General features: G+C 29.5%; 1 protein-coding gene across 1 annotated transcript in view; it reads right to left on the bottom strand.

Annotated features, from left to right (window-relative positions):
- Window positions 1-2,751: 2,751 nt before the first annotated feature.
- LOC123557931 (uncharacterized) overlaps window positions 2,752-21,498 on the bottom strand; it is a 40,401-nt gene continuing 21,654 nt past the window's right edge. Inside the window, exons 8-9 of the mRNA XM_053544769.1 lie at window positions 4,416-4,520; window positions 2,752-3,329 (exon numbers count right to left, since the gene is read on the bottom strand). Of these exons, the coding sequence (XP_053400744.1) occupies window positions 2,820-3,329; window positions 4,416-4,520 (615 nt within the window). The 3' untranslated portion in view covers window positions 2,752-2,819. The remainder of the gene's footprint in view (window positions 3,330-4,415; window positions 4,521-21,498) is intronic.

The following is a 21,498-nucleotide window of genomic DNA, read 5'->3' as shown; positions in this document are numbered from 1 at the left end:
CATTCTAATCTGCACGTTTGCTTTTCAGTAGTTCCGCATCATACATACGTTATATATTTCATATCTAAAGATTTGAGCACTAACGTGGTACTCGCCACAGGACTAGATTTATTTCAGGTCTGAACTATGTAATTCTATGGAGTCCTGTTTAGCTCATGAGACATTAAGCTCGCGCTCCGTATTGTCGCGCGTTGTATCGCATGTCTTTAGTCGACCTGAATTTCGTTACACAACAGGCCGGGGGCCAGAAATTGTTGATGGAGGATGAGTGGGGGGAGGGGGGGGGGGAGGGGGGCACCAGTTTAAAACAAAAGCGTCACCGGCGACGTGCGGTAGGTACGGAGTTCCTCTTTCCGTATTTGTGGGAACGTTTTTTATATACAGGTATGAAATGTTGGCCTGTGGTGCATTTTTGTCTATTTTTAAGGTACGTATTAGAGGGGCACTCCCCTTATTTTAGGTGGTTAGGGTCTTTTCCCATTGACAATTTTGAAATACAAGTATGGAATGTTGGACAGGTATTAAATGGTTGCCTCTGGTGCATTTTTTCTCTCTTAATTTTAAGGTACTGGAGGGGGAGTCACCCCCTCCCCCCTTTTAAGGGGTCAATGGTTCTTCCCCCTGGGGAATTTTGAAATATAAGTATAAAATGTTCGCCTCTGGGGCGTTCTGGGTCTACATTTTGAGAAAATATGATTTCCAAAATAGTTGGGTGCAACTTTGATGAGTAAAAGTCACTAGTAAGCCAACAAGGGTGGGGGGAATCGGCTCGGGCAACAATCCAGGCCTGTTATACAGCTGGATGTTCAACTACGCGACACGAAGACTGTGTGTTGTACCAGCTGTAGAAAACGAAGATTTTCTATTAATCAGCCATGGGTTATATTTCTTTGTTTGGAGGTTTACATTTAGAGTCATAATTAAGGTAACTATCAAACTTCAATGGCGGAGAAAGATCCTATGTGGCCCTCTGTACATTCTTTCAGGTAAAGCGGGAATTTTGATATTATTTTACATTTAATCTCTTAAAATTGTTTGGTTTAGTCTCATTCCCCTCATTATCCTACTTTTCCGCCTACCCACACATAACCCACTCCCCCCCCCCCCCCCACTCCACTCTTCAAAAATGTAAATATTTATATTTTCTATTAATTGTCTTGGTGCTGTGTGTTTGTGTCTTAGATTTCTGTGTCGTTATTCACCCCGTTCCCCACCCATACCCGACAACCCCCACAAACATACAACACTATTACCAAATCGTATTTAGTTAGAAGAAACCTCAGAATACTTCTGTCCTAAAACACTGGCCCTATTACAAAATAATTTCACAAATATTTTTCTTGCGTGACTGTTCAAGCAAGGTGTGGAAATCTAGGGCCTACAAGGCCCTCTTGTTGCTATACGTAACAACACTTATCATTAAGATAATTATTTGTATTACATAAACCTGTTAATTTTTCTTCCCTCAAAAAAGTAAATATACACAAGGAATTGATAATCATAGTGTGAAATAGGAAGTGCGACATTTAGCGTTGGTGTTGCGACATATAACGGTGGGCAAATTTTTGCGACATTTAACGTTAAAGGTGCGACATTTAGCGGCAGACGATTTTGCAACATTTAGCGGTGGTTGCGACATTTAACGTCAACCTTGCGACATTTAACGGTGGTTGCGACATTTAGCGGCGTTGCGACATTTAACGTTGCCACAATGGGTGCACTTCTTCGTTCATCCAAGAAAAAAAGGTCAAATACATCCACACTTAATCGACCTTGTCATATATGATATGGAATGCATGAAGTTCTAAGTAAAACGAGGCAAAGGTTTATGAAATACTGAATACTGGTGCGAGAGGTATGACCGTTCTGTGACATGATGTGGATGATGATGAACAAGTATTTTAAGGTTGATACAAATCCATCAGCGCGGGCACATACACCGACGATAGAATGAGTAGGATAACTCACAGTGTACTTTGTACAGCCGAGTTGAAATGTTAAAAGATTTCAAACATTTAAACAAAAGCTACGCCACAGACGAGTACATAGGCACTGGAACTAAAAATAAAATCCCCAAATAGACACTATCTGTTTAAGATAAATGTGTAGTTAACTGCATTAAAGTACATAGTCTGAAAATATATATTTAAAATACCCTTTTTTGTAAAAAAAAGTTATATCTGAGCTGAAAAAAAATTATCCTTGGTAAAATATTTGGAAATAATGGAGACAACTCCTGTTAAATATTTACTGTAAGCTTGGATGACTATGTACATAGTGTCTCATGCAAACATAGACTTCACCTCTTAAGCGTGAAACAGTCATAGAAACTGTAACGGTCAGCAATTTAAAAAGAAAAATATGAAAAAATCAAATCACTGAAAGCCCTCGGAAAAGTGAGACATTTTTTGTGGTGAAATTTGTAAACAGACGATTTAAAATAAAAAGTTTAAACCCACAGAAATTCACAAGGTAAAATATGTTGAGAAAGCTATTGCTGGAAAAAGAAGTATCTCTGCTACCCATATATATACGTCATATTATGGGGAAAATATATATAAATTTTAGAAAATTGAAGAAAACAATTTCATGACTGTTAGATACACGACTGTCTTATCCTGCATAGCAAGTAATATAGATAGCTTACTTTTTCATTGCATTGATATAACATGGACAGGATTATCATTGACAAACAACCATTTCACTCTATAAACAGAATGTTTCCTTTGTCAAGAAAATGAAATGTAAGATTATTTTATTTTGAATTTTTTATTCAAAGTATAAAAAATAACGAACATAGTTAATTTGAAACAATACTATTACAAAAAATATGGAACAAAGTTACCACGATGTATTTTATAGATATCGTTTAAACTATAATCTAATGGATATCTATTCTGTTCATGAAAAATTCTTCGCGTTATTATTCCAAGAACAGACTGATCAAATCTATGACACCGTCCATCATAATCCTTTTTATAATCGCACGTGAGTTTTTTATCACTTCCGGTCGGCGCAATGCAATTTTTGTTCAATGCGCATGTCGCCCATGCTTCAACTGCAACGCGTGAAACCCGGTCAAAATGAAACATAGCTGTGGTTGCCCAAATTTCTCCAAAAGGTCTGAATTTACAACGATCTTCGTGGAGAAATTCGAAAGTCCTAGTGTCGGTATGTTTTGTCATGCCACATGAATTTCTGTTGTCTGTCGACACTGTATGAAGAATGCCGTATTTTTTAGCATAATCTAAAGCTGGATCTATATTGCTAGTCATAAATCTTAATGAACTGTCCATCCACCACACAAAACCAAATTCCATCAGCAACATCTGTAAAAAATAAGGCAATTTCAACAAATGTTTGAAAAAATATTTTGCAAGATGCTTTAAATGCCAGTTTCCAACAATGGTTCACCTCACTGTGTGAAAATGGATTATACCATCAATGAAAAATTACTTTTTTTAATATGGATATTTATATTTAAGCAGTGTCAGAGCGTATCAGCTGGAATTTAACAGAACATTTCAGACTTCTATGGATGTTGACAATGACCATTTACCAAAATTGCCATTTCGACAGCTGGAACCCTTTTCTATAGAACGGGATATGCCTAACTATACCCCAAAACCTCATATATGATGTACCCATTTGGGTTCACCAAGAGTACATTGAAATAATAGTAACGTGGTTACTTGCAACCGAATTACAACAAACACAGTACAGATGTCACTCGACTTCTAGTTTCAAGCAAATTATCTTAGTTAAAATGATATGCACTTATTTTCCTCGAAATTCTTGAACATGTATACTTTAAAGCTCATAATGATTTTGTTTAAGACAGGGCTGCCAGATGTTGTTAAATTTTGGTTAACTCTTAATTATGATTACTATTTTCTTATACATTGAAAAAAAATGTCAAATATCTGAAAACGTAGTACTGACTCTATGTTTATGATAACCTCCCTTTATGACATTATAAGACCATGTGTTACTTCTCTAACCGTGCCATTATGCATACTTTATTTGAGACGTGCCATGGGAAAACCAACCTAACCGCGCAGTCTGGTCAGGATCCATGCTATTCGCTAACAGTTTCTCTAATTGCTAGGCTTTGAAAGCGAACAGGATGGATCCTGTCCAGACTGCAGGCTGGTCTGGATCCATGCTGGTCGCAAACGCACTATGTTGGTTTTCGCCTGGCGCGGCTCATCTGGAGAGCATCTTTATGTTTTAAAGACACAATTAAAAGCTTAAAGGGCCTCACTTCTGAGAAAATACGTCATAATGTTATATAAATCATTTAATCATTACAAGGGTATTCCTCACTAGAGCATGAATCACTTTCGTTTGAAACGTTTCGGTATACAAATTATATGTATGAGTATACATTTCAAAATTTCTTTATACACACTTACCTGAACAATGATAGGCTTAAACGCATATGTCTTCAATTCAAATACATGTGGTGGGAATTTCTCGAATGGAAACCGTCTAATTTCACACCTGCAGTTCTTTTTTACCTACAAGAAAAAGTTGTTCCCTTTCGTGACTTCTTGAAAGTCTAATCCTATTCTGTACTGAAAATAAGATTTTTTTTTTAATTTTTAAGTTAGGCCACACAAAACTGAAAAATTGTTCATCCATTTTTTTTTCTGAAAAAAAAAATGAGGCGAAGAGCGAAAAAGAAAAACATTTAAATATAATTTATTATGTATTTGTCTTTGGGAGAGCTAATAGCGAGCGAATATAAATTTTCTTGTTTTGGCTCCCGTTTAACGTAACAAAACCTTGAAATAGGAAGTACAACCCTGATATTGAACAAATTTGAAGCTAAAATTGAGAAAACATTGGTACATTTTAGTTTGGGTACGTTTAGGACCGCAGGTGCACAAAGAGCAAGTGAAAACTGGAAAATGTGATAACAATGGCTTATGGTGTAATCGAATGAGTGAGTTGGGTTAATCGAATGAGTGAGTTGGGTTTTACGGCGAATCGACACAAAATGGTCATATATCGCCGAGATAATCGGATGAATGTGTCTGAAAATGTTATTATGAAATATGTAGCCTAATCTGCTACACTGCATAAGCTTAAACCAAAATGATGACATAGATATGTCACTCGAATATTTAGGCCTACTGTAAATATTGAATTGCTATCAAAAAATGTAACATTGCTTTTTTTTAACTTTAACATTTTTCAATGATTAAATGTTAAAATCAAGCATCAATATTACTTTAAGCAGGGATTTGAATATTTCAAAATCCAAACTTGCCTGAGGACAAGACCACATTGTAAACTCCTTACACCCTTACTTAACCCTTTTTCGTATTCAAACTCTGATATTTGAACAGAACAAGAGGGCCCTGAAGGCCCTGTATCGCTCACCTGACCTATATACCTAAAGATCAGATCATCAATATTAACATTCTGACCAAGTTTCATTAAGATATGGTCATAAATGTGGCCTTTAAAGTGTTAACTAGCTTTTCCTTTGATTTGACCTAGTGACCTAGTATTTGACCCCACATGACCTAAATGCGAACTTTACCTAAAGATCATAAAGATTAACATTCTGATCAAGTTTCATGAAGATAAAATCATGAATGTGGCTTCTAGATTGTTAACAAGCTTTATACTTTTGATTTGACCTAGTGACCTAGTTTTGACTCCACATGACCAGATTCGATCTTGATCTAAAGATTATTAAGGTTAACATTCTGACCAAGATTCATGAAGATGCAGTCATAAATGTGGCCAATCTAGTTAACAAGCTTTTCCTCCGATTTGACCTGGTGACCTAGTTTTGGACCCCAGACGACCCAGATTCAAGCTTACTCTAAAGACTATCAAGATTAACATTCTGAAAAAGTTTCATGAAGATACAATCATAAATGTGGCGTCTACAGCGGTAACAAGCTTTTCCCTTGATTTTGCCCGGTGACCTAGTTTTTGACCCCAGATGATCCAATATCATACTCGTCCAAGATTTTATTACGGGTAACATTTTGACCAAGTTTCATTAAGATTTGGCCAATATTGTGACCTCTAGAGTGTTAAGCTTTTCCTTTGATTTGACCTGGTGACTAACTTTTGACCCCAGATGACCCAATATCGAACTCGTCCAAGATTTTATTAAGAGTAACATTCTGACCAAGTTTCATTAAGACTGGGCTAAAATTGTGACCTCTAGAGTGTTAACAGTCAAATTGTTGACGACGACGGACACAGGGCGATCACAAAAGCTCACCTTCAGCACTTCGTGCTCAGGTGAGCTAAAAAAAAAACAGCAAAGAGGCATGCATCAAAAACGTTTTTACACTTGCCAAAATAGTGTACAATGTAGATCGATGTTATCGACTTAATTTAGTTTATTCTTCCGTGTTTCAATAATATATAAATTCGATTCTGGAACCGCTCATCTAATGGTGCAACTGCATAAGGTTGGTCTGACTATGTATAGGGAAACGACTATAATTATCCTGGTACGTTACTGAAGATGTGTGTACGTAGTATGTTTTAATTGTGATTAAAGTCTACTTTTGATAACAAGAGGGCCATGATGGCCCTATATCGCTCACCTGTTATCATTGCACTTAAGGACAAGTCTTCAAGGTCAAAAGATCATAATAGAAATCAATCAAAAGAATTATGAGAAAATATAGTTGAAATTTTCTTTAAGTAACTTTAAAAACAAGATTTGAAAACTTTTTGTAGAGGTCCACTAGGCAATGCTACATGTCAAATATCTAAGCTCTTCTGGTTTATTTTTAGAAAATTTTGAAGATTTTTCTATGTACAATCAAGTAACCCCATGGGGCAGGGTCAATTTGACCCCAGGGGTCATGATTTGAATAAACTTTGTAAAAGTCTAATAGGCAATGCTACATGTCAAATATCTAAGATCTAGGCCTTCTGGTTTATTTTTAGAATTTTTTTTTAAGATTTTCCTATGTAAAATCAAGTGACCCCTAGGGCGGAGTCAATTTTGACCCCGGGGGACAAGGTTTGAACAAATTTTGTAGAGGTCCACTAGGCAATGCTACATGTCAAATATCTAGTCTCTAGGCCTTCTAGTTTATTTTTAGAAAATTTTTGAAGATTTTCCTATGTAAAATCAAGTGACCCCTGGGGCTGGGTCAATTTTGACCCAGGGGGTCATGATATGAACAAATTTTGTAGAGGTCCACTAGGTAATGCTACATGTGAAATATCTAAGCTCTAGGCCTTCTGGTTTATTTTTAGAAAACTTTTGAAGATTTTCTTATGTAAAGTCAAGTGACCCCTAGGGCGGGGTCAATTTTGACCCCCGGGTCATAATTTGAACAACTTTAGTAGAGGTCCAATAGGCAATGCTACATGTCAAATATCTAAGCTCTAGGGCTTCTGGTTTTTGAGAAGAAGATTTTTTAAATATTTTCCTATGTAAAATCAAGTGACCCCTGGGGCGGGGTCAATTTTGACCCCGGGGGCCATGATTTGAACAAATTTTGTAGAGGTCCACTAGGCAATGCTACATGTGAAATATCTAAGCTCTAGGCCTTCTGGTTTATTTTTAGAAATTTTTTGAAGATTTTCCTATGTAAAATCAAGTGACCCCTGGGGCGGGGTCAATTTTGACCCCAGGGTCATGATTTGAACAATTTTAGTAGAGGTCCACTAGGCAATGCTACATGTCAAATATCTAAGCTCTAAGGCTTCTGGTTTTTGAGAAGAAGATTTTTTAAGATTTTCTTATGTAAAATCAAGTGACCCCTGGGGCGGGGTCAATTTTGACCCCGGGGTCATGATTTGAACAAACTTGGTAGAGGTCCACTAGGCAATGCTTCACACCAAATATCTAAGCTCTAGGGCTTCTGGTTTTTGAGAAGAAGATTTTTAAAGTTTTTCCTTTCGGTTGCCATGGCAACCAGTGTTCTGCATGGAATTCAATTCTTTGAACAATTTTGAAAGGGGGCCATCCAAGGAACATCCCTGTGAAGTTTCATCAAAATTGGCCTGTTGGTTTAGGAGGAGATGTTGTTTAAAGGAAAGTGTGGACGGACGTACAACGGACGGACGTACAACGGACGGACGGACGGACGGACGCCGGACGGTGAGCGATCACAATACCTCACCCTGAGCACTTTGTGCTCAGGTGAGCTAAAAATGGGACTGGAATTAAAATCATTTGTACACTGCTACATCCGTAAAGAGGGTTACGTCCGCAAAGAGTAACGCAGTGTTTTTTTTCAATGGTGCAAGTGCAAGGCAAAAACAGAAGAAGCGTTTCAGAAAAACATATAGGACCAGCAATTAGATGAACAACATTTTAATTTGGTGATGACTTATATTCATAACCACTTACGTAGTTTGGCACTAAGAAAGCAAGTTTTCTTTCTTTTTTTTTGTTTTTGTTTTTTTTTTGTTTAGCGGTTTTGTCCAATTTATTTTCTTTATTCTGTGAATCTGTGTTTCATTCATGAATGCATATGCTTAGATGTAAGAGATCTGGTTGCCCTAGCACAATGTGAACAGCCCCGATGCACGCGAATTCCTCTTTTGTACCGGTGTTAATTAGTCAATTAGTTTGTCATACATTCCTCTTGAGTACATAAACAGTTAATATATGTTACTCTTAATGTATTAAAAATGCGACACCAGACCTGTAACTACAAATATTCTAGCATAAAACTGCTGTTTTGTCGTCTTAATGCGTAGTAGTATAAGAATTGTTTGTGCGAAAACAGTATAACCTCATTTGACCTTTTGACCCTTGGTCAGGACTGGTCAATGCCGGACAATTTAAAATCCACAGGTTTTAAACCCAGTAAAAACCTCTGATTTAAAAAAAATGATTTAATTAAAGATGTTTTTTAAAATGAAAAAAACATATTCTTTATTAAAAAAATAGTTTTCCACTTAAAAATTTTAAAACAAACCTACACGAGAGAAAAAAATGAGAAAAATTTTTGGCCTAATAAAACATACGGAAGTAAAAATAAATGGGTTAATTTGACCACATTATTTTCTTTTTTAAAAAAACTTTTTTATTTCCTTGTTTTGTAATCCTTCTAATAGATAAAACAACGTTAAAGACATTAAAATGACACAAAATTACACAATCCCAAAAAATACATTAAAATTACCCAGAAACAAAAAAATTTAAAACTAAAAAAAACACAGCCCGGGAAAACCCAAATGCTAAATATAACAACTAAAAATAATTTAGAGGGGAAAACCAAAGTTAATAAAAAAATATAAAAAGGTCAGGTTATTTACAAATTTACCCCTCTTTTTTTTAAAAAAAAGTAATTCCCCTTTGATAATTAAAATTTCATAAAAATTATTTTAAAATTTGGGAAGAAAAAATTATTTAGGAGTTGTTATATTTAAAAAAAAAAAAAGAAATTAAAAAAATTAAAACACAAAAAATAAAATTATGTAATTTCAAAACCAAACATTTTTATAATAAAGAAAAAACCTATAAAAAACCCGGGTTTAAACTTTTAATCATTGAGTCGTGTTCTGTTAGCTTAGTTCCGGAATCGATTGAGTTTCCTTATCTGTTTAAAGGTAGTTGCAGTAGGTTTTGTGTACTGGACCCCTGCTGTTAAGGGTTACAGCCTGCTGTTATGACTTTGAGGGTTGTGCCATAAAGAATTTTTTCCGTAAATGTTGAAATGCATGAATTCCCTTACTTCGTTCTTGTCGTAGTTTCAAAGGGTTTCTGGAGGCAAGAACAATGGGGTTAAAGGGGATTCGGCGCAAACCGGGCAGGTTGATTTTTGGGAAAAAAACCCAGTGTATGGTGAGCCTAATGGGGTCTTTTGGAAAAGACTAAGGTTTTCCCCCCGGCGCGGGTGTGCACGAAAAAATTCTCCCGGGCTGGGGTTAAAAAAAAATTACAGAAAAGACTTTTTCTTTTTTTAACAACTATAAACAAGATTACTTAAAAGATTTAGTACAAACAACTGAAATCATCAACCGTTTGGTATGCTTGGGTAACACATGATAAAATTCATAATCTTTATTTTAAAAAACACTCAATCTTTTGAGAGATTTTTTTTAAAAATTTGTTTAAAAATTCAGGTTCTTAAAATATAGTTCATCCATAGTAAAATTGATGAACTATCCTTCAAAGCGAAAAGTACTTCTGTAGATGCTGAATCTTTAATGGATAATATCAAACCCCCCCTTGTGTTAAGAAAATCTTAAGTTTTTCTTAAATAGATATTAATGTCAGGTCATAGTCCTAGTGCTATATTTACAGTATTGATAATTGTAAAAAAATTTGATCATTCATTTTTCCACCACCTAAATATAAATATATTTGGGTTTTTATCGGTTTATGGTTAACCTATAGGGCTCAAACCCCTTTAATAAAATCTTAATATTTATTATAAAAATTTCCGGTTTTTCACCACAAAACCCCTCTCAAAAGCACATCTGGTACAGCTATTTTATGTTTTTGGTTTTATTGCTAAATCTTAAAATCTACAATAATTTCCAGGTTTTTTTTTTTAATATTTTTTATATATTTCAGATCGATCAGATTTTATATTTTAAATTATCCGGCCCCATGACGGTTAAAATACTTTTTTTTTGTAATCAATAAAACGTTTTTATATTTGAAAGAAACCTTCTTGTCCCATTTCCTTAACCTTTTTTTTTTTTTTTTATCTTTTTTTTTAATTTTGAAGAATTTTTTTAGCAAATCACAAGTGTTTTGTTGTGCAACTTCAAAGCAGATAAATTGCAACAACGCCTTTTGTTCTAGTAATTGTGTTTCTTTTTTTAGAAAACATTTTTTATTTGTAATTTCTTGGGTTTTAGTAGAAATTAGGGGGTATAGCATGATTGATTCCCCTTTGTTTACTGATTTTTCAATAAGATCCGTCTTTTATTTTTTTTTTTTAATTTTTTCATTAAATTTATTTTAAATTCTTTAATATTTTTTTTGTAAAAAAACCTGTAAGGTTTTAATCCGCACTTTAATTGTGGGTGTGTAAACGTACAATCAAGTTCCCCAAAAAAAAATTGTTTTTTAAAATTTTTCTAGCTACCATTAATTGTTTTAAATTTTGTTTTAGTTTTAAAGCAGTGATTGATTCTCCTTGTTTAACTGTTTTTTCACAAACAAAGTTCATTACTTTTTGTTTTTCAATTTTAGCAAAAATTCTTTAAAATCTTCTTGAATTTTTTTTTGTAATATTATTAATCGCATATTTTAAATTATGACGGTTGTCAAATTTAAAATCCAATTTCGAATTGTTTTTAAAGTTTTTATTTTGAATAATTTCTTTTTTAAGGTTATCTTTTGCTGTGTCAGATCATCACCTCTTTTGAAGCTCCTTTTCAGTTCAGATTTATTTTCTGCAAGTTTTTTTGAAAAAATTCAATAAACTTTATGTCTATTTTCATTTTTCGTTTTTTGTTTATTTTTTTTCGTCTGTTTTCTAATGATACATTTTTTGAAACTTTTTTCACCCTCAAAATTTGTCTTTTATTTCTTCATTTTATCAACTATTTTTAATTTTAATTTTGGTGAAAAAAAGGGTTTAAATTAATCGAAATATTCTTTTTGTTTTAAACTGTCAAATCAATTTTTCTCAAGTTTTAATAGAATCAACATGCTTTCATTTTTTTTTAAATTTTACCTTGTAATTAAACTTTTAATAATAATTCTTTTTAAAATTTTTTTAAATTCTTCAATATTCTTTTTCTTCTTTAATGTTTGTTTTATAATTTGAGTCTTCAAGATTATAGTCATCTATTACACTTTGAACTTTTTTAAACATAAATGTTTAAAAACGCACTGGGTTTATCTGGATCTCCTGGGTTTTAAGGTTATTACCTCCCATATCTAATGTCTGTTCTTTGTGTTATCATTTCCTTTATTCTGTGAAGATACGATTCCTTTTCCTTTTTTAAATTTTTTTTAAATTTTTTTTTAGTAGATAATCACTTAGATCAAATCAAATTTAATTTTTACTTATACTGTCAGGTTCACTTTTTTTTTCTTATTATTAAAAAACTCCCATTATATAATTATTATATATTACCAATAAAGTTTTTTCTAAAAAATTCCCTTTGGGTTGAAAATATTAAGAAATCAATTTTTGATTTGGCTTTAGAAAAAGATTTGGGGTTAAATTTGTTCTTCAAATAATCATTTTCTCGTTACCTGGACTTTCAAAAAAATTTTAAATGTAAAACAGTTAATTCGGATATTTTTGGTTTTTATAGAAGACGGCTTAAATAAATAACAAAACAGTTTTTGTGACTCCTTGAAAAAATATTTGTTATTTCTTTTTGAACTTTTTTTTTCAAACAAAATCACAAAAAATTAATTTTTTGTTTTTGATTCAAGATTTCACAAGGTTAAATTTTGGTTGGAATCAGCGAATTCAAGTTTTTCATTTGGATTACTTTAATTTTTTTTTGCAATTTGACTAATGGTTTAAATTAAAATCTATATTAGTTTGTTCTGGGTTTTTCATTAAGAAATTATTTTTCATAAATATAAGGGGTTTTTCGAAGTATATGCATTGTATTTTTTTTTCCAGATCCGAAGTCCACTTTTAACATTCAAAAACAGGAATTGGCTAAAAGGAAAACCGTTGTTTAAATTTGTTGGATTTATCAATTTTTGTATCAAATTTTGGAAATTTTTCCATTTTTATAATTACATTTTTTTCATTATTTTAAAATTTTACATTATCTTACTTTTTTTTTTTACATTATTTTACATTATCTTTGTTATTTATAAAGCAATAAAAACTTAATGAAATGAAATAAAAAAAAAATTGTGGGGAAAAGATGAAGACTTGGGAAAGAAATAATGAGAGAGAAAATTAAGAAAGCTACAAACGAGATGTACACTGAATTTAAAACCCAATTACTGAAAAAATAGAAAGTCAAAAAGAAAAATTTACCAAGTATTAAAAGCTTACGGAAATTTAAGGAGAAATTTAGCGTATTTCCCAAAAAGATATCAGAAGATCTGCACAAGGTTTGCTGAATTAATAAAGGGAAGAAAGTGAATCTAAAAAGCAAAAAAATTTTTAAAAACCCGGTTTCATCGATAATTGGGGAGAGATTTGGGAAATTTAGAAGATTGGGGAAGAAAAAGAGGGAAATAACTAAAAACAACTTTTTAAACAATGAAGAATCAGAAAATTTGGGAGCAAGACCAAAGAAAAAAAAAATTCCTACGTAGATTTAGATGTTTTATGATGATAATTTTTTTTAAATCAATAGGATATTAAAAAACCCGTCTGAAACGTTTAACCTTTTAAATGCAAAATACTGTCCAATAAAATAGAAAAAAAATCTTGAGGTATAAAAAATGGGTTATAAAGATTTTAAAAAATTAAATGGACAAAACGGCAAATCAAGTCAGAAGACCCAAATAAGAAAAAGAAGCAAAGAATTAAAAATTAAAACAGGCGAATTATTAAAGTACAAAAAACGGTTAAATAAAAATTTTTTGGTAGTTTCACAAGGGACAAGGAATAAGATATCAAACCCATAAAAGTTTCCCAAAAGGGACAATATGGAAAATTTAAAATTTTTAAACGAAAAAAATTTATGGTCAAACAAATTAATTGCAAAGGATAAAAGAACGGAAAAAAGAAGTAATTAATACAAGTAGAGAGTTTTGTTTTGATTGATTAAAAAAATAAAACAATAATAAAAAACATTCAATTCATTCTAGAAAAATATTAAAGAATTAAAGAAAAGTCAGGATTCCCTATCAATAAAAGATCTATAAAATTTAAAAAAGTAATTAGAGGAAAAGGTTTATGACTTTGCCCATGTAATCCAGAAAAATTTGGGTTTAATGATTTGGATTTAAATTGTGGTTAAATTTAATGTGGAAAAATAATGAAAACTAAAAAAGAAGATTAGAATAATGATGAACTATAAAAATAAATTCACTTTTACCAAAAGAAAAAAAATTTATATAAAAAATTTTTTCTTGAATATAAAATGGAAAAAAAAATGATTAATTTTCGAAAACATTAAGAGATAAAAAAATACCCCGGTGATTTACAATTAGATTTAGTCGTTTTTTAAATTTAGATAAAACAAAACTTATTTTGGGGTTTGGATGTATTAACACATGCCCTCCCTTTGGCATAATATTAGTATGAATATAAAAATAAAAAAATTCTTTTAAATAAGGTAAGGTTGGAAAGATATCATTTTTAAAAAAGGGGTTTTTACATTTACACAGATATTAATATTATTTTGGGGGAACATTAATAAGTATGATATAGAATTTGAAAACAGACTTTGCTCAATAATTTGGAATTTGATTTAAGTAGTTTTAATTTTTTTGATTTCAATTAAATAATTTTTGTTGGATTTAAAAATGTCAAATTTTCAACATGCTTGGTTTTAGAAAAAAAAATTGGAAAATTTTGAAGGGGGAAACTACAACACCAAATAAAACCCAAAACCTGGGATAAAATTTTATTTTCATGTGATCTTATTATAATTCACTTTGATGGTAATTTCGTGAAATACTATGTTTAAGTAGCAGTTTTAACAAAGCTTACCCTTTAAAAAAAAACCCAAAACAGAGGGGAAATTTTCTAAAATTAAAAAAATATATTTAAATTCAATTAGAATATATATTCAGATGTTTTTGGGTAGAAAAATTTAAATTTTTTATGGGGTTAAAACATTTTACCTCATTTTAAAAAAAATTAATTTAATATAAAATTAAAAAAAAATTTTAGTTTTATATAATGACAAAAAAAGTTTATGACAAAAAAAAGGAATATTTATTTATTTTGAGTCAGACCGAAAAAAATCATACACGGAACGGGTATCTTTGCATTTTAACAAAATTGTTTTCAAGCGGAGTTGCTCTTCAATTAGCACAGCGGGAAAAAAAAGCATTAGAAACAGACAGCGGGAAAAGCCCACTAAAAAGTGGAACAAAAAATTGGGAACAGAAGTTGGAAATTTAGCTGTAAATAAAATTTTAAAAAATTTTAAAAAAAAACCTGCTTCAGCTTTGGTAATTTTAATTGCAAAGGGAAATTACAAGAAAAGAATAAAGTAAAAATAAAAATAAAAATAATAAGGAGGAGGGGGATATTAATATAATTAAATAGATTATTGTCAGGATGGGACGCGTAAACGTATTAAAGATTAATTTTTATAAAAACAAAAGTTTTAACTTTAATAAAAAAAAAAAAAATAATATTAATATAAAATTTTTAAACAAAACAAAAATTGTGAAAGTAGAATTAACCCCTATTAAATTTAGATACCCCCTTAAATCTGTCCGGGGAAAATAATTAAGCAAAAAAAAAAAGGATATCTTTTAAAAATTAATATAGAATTTTATTTTGTTTGGGTTTTTAATGGTTATTTTGAAGTAAGTTTAAAGAAAAATAAGTTCTAATGAAATAATTATGCTAGGAGACCAAATTGCTCAAATTTAATAAGCAGCTTCATTAATTGATCGTTAGGGGGTTTAAACAAAGGAAAAAAAATTGTTTATGTTGTAATAATTTATATAAGGTAAAATGTAAAGAGTTTGGTTGAATTGTCTGCGGATTATGCAAAATCAACGGGAACAAAGAATTATCTTTTGATACTACTGCTGTTCCGAAGTAGGAATGATCAGCGGGAATAAAAAGGTTTTGCTACTAGGAAGTTATTAATCAAGGGTGGTGCTGAGGTAAATACTAAAATTCCTTTTAAAAATTATTCTTTTTTTTCGAGTTTAGAAACTAAATTTTTACCCCCAAGTCAAATTCAAAAACACTAAGCGACAGAGAGATAAATTTTAATTTTTTAGAGCAAATGCGCTGATCCGGTAGGGAAATTGTAACAAAATTATTCTTGGGTTCCACGTTTGGTTTTTAATGAATTGGATTAAAATTTAATTTTAAAAAGATTTACAAAAGCAAGGGTCTCCCTTTCGGGAAAGGGATGAGCAATAAATGACCACAACGATTAAAAAATTTTTAAAATAAGGGTGTGTAACAAAAACCACAACAGTTTTTTTATTTAAAAGACCTGATAAAAGTAATGCACAAATAATAATCCAATTTATTAGAAAATTTTTAAGGAAAATGTAAAATTTTTAAATTCCTTGAGTTCCTGTCGTTTTAAAGTTGGTAATGGTTTTTTTTACCCAGAAAAATCACAAGTATATAAAGAATATAGATGATGAAATTTTAATTTTTATTATAAACAAAATAAAAAAACACTGGAATTTTTAAAATAGTTTTAAATTTTAATATTTTTTTTGGATTTTTCACTTTAATTAAATTAAAAGGAAGAACTACAGAAGACCCAAACAGTTACTTAAAAATTTAAAGTTATACCTTCCCCTGCAAGATATCGTTTTTCCCAAATTTGTATTAATGGGGAAAAAATTTGAAATAAATATAGGGAAATGAACTTGTTATGTTTAAAAAAAATAAATAAAAATTAATATATGGTACAAATTATATTGAAAAAAGTTAATTTTTTCAGTGGGAAAAAAAAAAATTAGCACAAGTTAAAATTAAAAAAATTTCCCACATATTTTTTAGTTTAAACATGAACAATTACATGAAACCCCCTTTTTTTTAACAAAAAACCCCAATTAATAAAATTTTAAAAAAGCTGTTGCAAATAAAAAGGGGTTTAGAAAATTAAAAATTTAAAAAAAAACAAATGTCTAGTCAAGGTCAAAAGGCGGATTTTTTAGGAGCTTTGGTGTTTGTTGGGAAAAAAAATTTTCCAAGGCAGCGAAAAAACCCCCCAAAAATTAGCCCCTCAGGCATGGGGGCCCTCTCGGGTGGCCATACGGGTGTCAGAAATTTAAATTGGGGAAGGGTTGTTTTCAGTAGCAATGATAAGAAAAAAATTGAACCCCAAATTTTACACCTAACAAAGAAAGCAATAGTGGATCTGGAGTGATTAAATTAACAAAAAAACAAAAAAAAAAATGGGTTTTTAGGTATGTTGGTGCTAGTCGGGGATCCTTTGTTTACATTTTTTAAGTGGTAAGGGACATGGCCGGGGCAAACAGATTGATTCTCAGAAAAGCCCTTTACGACAAAATTCCTATAGTAAAAAAAAAATAAAATTTAAAAAAAACCCAAAATCTAACTTGAAATGAACAAAGGGTAAACCCAAAATTAAAAAATTAAAAAATTAGGGGAGGTTTTGAGAAAAATTTATTTAAATTAAAAGTAAAGGACGGTGGGAATTATAAATTTAAGACTCATTTGGGCCCGGAACACATTGGGGCGTTACTAAAAATAGTATTTTTGACCATTTGGACTTCCTCCGCCGAAAGAAGAATTAAGTATATACCAAATGTAAAATACAACAATGTTCAATATCGACAAAAGAGTAAAACTTTTCGGGTATATTTTTTATTTTTTTTTAAAAAGTTTTAGGATAAAGTACCGTTGTTGATTTATTGTATAAAAATAAAAATTTTAAAAATCAAAGAGTAAATGAACAAACTATTAAAAATTTTTAAACCAAAAAGGAATGTAAATTTTTCTTCGGGTTTTAATTAAAAAATTATTAAAAAAGTGTTTTTATTTTAAAAGAAAAATTAAAATAAAGGGAATATTCAATAATATAAAAGAAAAAGTAAATAAAATAAAAGCAAATAAAAGACAAAAGAAAAAATCCGTTGTTCTTAACATGTTTTACTGAAGATATGTAGGGGTTATTTCAAGGAAAACGAAATGCTAGTCCTGGGTTTGTTCAAATGGGAATAATGTAGAAATTTTTTTAATTGCTTTAATTATTCTTGTTGACAATTAAATAGATAAAGGAAAAGAAAAAAAACTAAAAAAAAAAGAAAATGTAATTCTTCAAAGTTACATGTAAAAAATAAAAGAAAAAAAAATCTATTTTATTAATTATGCAATAAATTTAAAATAAATGATGTATTTATATTAATTTTTTAAAAATTAAAAATATTTAGTTAACAATTTATTTTTATAATTTTAAAAGTTAAATTTTAAAAGGGAAATTTTGAAAAGCTAATTTCAATCCATTACAAGAATATACTTTTATCATCATAACAGTAAAGATGTTTTATTTTTAACATAACTGGGGAAAAATTTGCTATCAAACGAATAACTTAAAGGTGTGATTTTTTTGGGTTTAATTAAAAAAAGTATCTTTTAATTTTTTTTAACTATTGTTTTCAAAAAAAGTTTTTAATTCCCTTTTCATTTTTTAAAATTCTTCGTTTTCTAATAAAAATGAAAACATTTTACTTCTTAATCGCAATTAACAAGGAATGCGGCAGCTTATCTTTAAATTTTTAATTTCTTTTTTATTTTTATCGAAATAAAATTTGAGTTGTTATCGTAATCACATTATCAAAAAAATCTTTGTCCTTAAAAAATCCTCAATGCTTTTGGTTTTATTTCATAACATAATGAAACCCCCGTACTTTTTCCTTTAAGTAATTAAAATGAAAATCATACATTAAATATTGTTAAAACTAAAAAGCACATTTCCCAAATAACAAGGTCTTTTAATAACAAAAAATTTTTTTTATATGAATACCAAAAAAAATTCTTGTTAAACATCGTTGAACTAACAAATGAAGGTTTTTGGTTTTTAATTTTAATAAAAGGGTTTTTAGGGGGTTAAAATTAATATTTAAACCCCTTGCGAAATCTCCATCGTTTTCCGTACGGTTGTTCATTAACTTAAAAAAGTCCCTTTTCAAATGAAAATTTTTTGCTTTAGATCTTTTTTTAGTATTAAAATCAAAATAAATTTTTAACCAAGGATTCGTCAAAAATTAATATTTGTGTTTTTTTTTTTTTAACCCTAATGGTTAAATTCAAGATTTTTATAGAACTACATAATTTTGTTTTTTTTTTAAAGTTGGAACTAAATTTTTTTACTTTTTTTTCCTTTTCAAATTCTTTTTAAAAAGTTTACTATAATTGGAAAACCCTTGTTGGGATTTTAAATTTTTCAGGGGTAAAGGATAATCGTGTGGGTTTTATGTAATTCTTTTTGGTATTCAAAATCACATTAAAATTAAAAATTATTTACCTTTTGCAATTAATTTCTTGAATTTTTTTTTCGGATATTTAAATTTAAAGTTTTCAGAGGGGAAAGGTTTAACATAGCCCAACGTAAAGGTTATTGGCGTCGGGACTAAGTATTTGCTGCAAATTTAGGTCATAACTTTCTTAAAATTTTTTTTGTTTGTTTACGACGTTTTAAATAAACTTATTTCCCCCCTCAGTCCCTTTTCAATAAAAAAAACTATCAATACAGTTATTAAATCAAAAATTCAGTCCTTTTTAACATTTCATCCAAGCTAAACCGGGGTATAAAATAATGACAAAGGGTCTAATTTGTAGTCTTAAACTAATTTTTTAAAATTTCAAATACATCAGCTAAAAGTAATACTCAGTTTTTAAATAAGACATGTTTTCTCCTATTTTTTTTAATTTTTAAAATTTTTCCAAACGTTTTTAGCATGTCATATTCGTTGGATAGGGGGGGTTTTTTTTCTTTGAATTTTTTTTAAATGAATCCATGTAATCATATGGAAAAAACCCTTTTTTTTTTAATAAATTAAAGCTTTCACAATCAAATTTTTGAGATAAAAATTTAAATTTTTGGAATATTTTTTAATAATTATCCATGATTGAGACCTAAACTGGAATTAATCAATAAAACCAGTCAGAAATCATAAAAGCCATATATCTTTTCCCTATTTTTAGGAAAAACATTTTATTTTTTTTTTGAATTTTTCCATTTTTTGATAATAAAATGACCGTCATAACCCCTTAAAATAGAAAAAAACGGGAATTTTTTGGTTAGCTAAAAAATTAAAATTACATTTGAGTGGCATTCCTCGAATTTTCCCTTTTTTACAATGATCCCCGGGCCTTTGGCCGTTTGGAAAAATTGTTTTTTATCCCGGAAGGATTTTCATTTTCCTTATATTCTTTTTCACAGAATACAAAACTTTTTTTTTTTTAAATTTACTTTCCTTTTTTTTAGAATTTTTAGTTCTTTGTTAAAATTTTTTAAAATTTTTTACAATATTCCTCTTCCAAGCATTTTTTCAATAAACTTAAAACTGCATTAGGACCTCTTTAAAACTGGGTTGGGGTTTGTTATTTATCGTCATAGCAAAAACAAAATTTTTGCCGTAACCACAATCTATATGTTTTTATATGGTTCAGTAAAAGAAAAATTTGTTTATGTTTTAACAGTTAAAACTTTTTTTGTTTTTGATTCAAAAACAATAAAAAACAAAAGGTACGAAAAACCCTTTTTGAAATTTTTAAAAATTTTACTTTCTTCCCCCTTTTGGCATTTTTAAAGCCTTGGGACCATTAATAGCTAAACAATTTTGGTTTTGTTTATTTAATATTTTTCTTGAGTAAAAAGTTGTAAGCAACTCTTACAAAAATGTTTCTTTTTTTTTTTTTTGTTTTGTATTAATTAATCTATTTAAAATCTTTTATCCAAAACATAATGTTGGATACAGTGGTTTTAACCCTCTTACAGTCATCATCAGTTTATTTTTATATTTTAATTTCAACATTCACAGGTTTTCGTATTATATTTTGATTGTAAAATGGTAAAATTCCCCCCTAGGTTCTTCATATCCAAAAATATTAAAAGATATTTCTTTTAAAAATTCTTTTTAGGTATTTGTTTTTAAGTAACAGGAAAATTTAATTCGTAAAATCAAGATTTTATATGTTTTTTAATTTTTAAATCATGAGGGTTTTCTTTAACAGGAAAATTATAAGTAAATGACACCATCTAAAACATTATTATCATCGTCTTTAATTTTTTTAATCCTTTTATTTAATTTTTTAGTTTTTTTTGGAATTCAAATAATTAAACAGCCAATGGACATACTTTATCATTTAAAATGACATCAACTGACTCTATTTTCCCCCCACTCCTTTGAAAACCCAAATTCCAATTTTATTTATTATTTCTCAAAAATTTATGTAAGTTTTTTTTATTTTATTTTTGTTAAAATTTTAAAAACCTTTGATTGAAAAAAAGCGATTTTTATTTTGTATCAGTTTTATCCCTTTTTGCAAAAATTTTTTTTAAAACAACGTTTAATTTTTTTACCTTTTAAAGTTTTTTTGTTCGATTTTAAAATTTCATAAGGTCGTTTATAGTTAAATAAATTTATTTTTTTGGGTCTTTTCTAATGTAATTTTTAAATTTTAAATTTTTATTATTGTTTTTAGATCTTCGATTTCCCCTCTATAAATATTTTGAAAAAAAAATTCGTTAAGCAAAAAAGATTAAAAAAATAATTAAAAAAAAATTAAAAGATAAAAAAATAAAAAAAGTTTAAATTACTTTAAAAGAATTAAAATATTTTTAAAAATTTATCTTTTTCCCTTAGTTTTTGATATTCCCCATTTTTCTCGGGGTTTTTTCCTTTTCAAAACATTGTTATTAACCCGAAATTTAAAACCAAGGTCTTAGACGCGCTAATTGCTTTTTTAAAAGTTTTTTCTTATT

Source organism: Mercenaria mercenaria, chromosome 5 (assembly GCF_021730395.1).
Source record: "Mercenaria mercenaria strain notata chromosome 5, MADL_Memer_1, whole genome shotgun sequence".
Taxonomy (NCBI): domain Eukaryota; kingdom Metazoa; phylum Mollusca; class Bivalvia; order Venerida; family Veneridae; genus Mercenaria; species Mercenaria mercenaria.
This window is presented reverse-complemented; position numbering and strand designations above follow the sequence as displayed.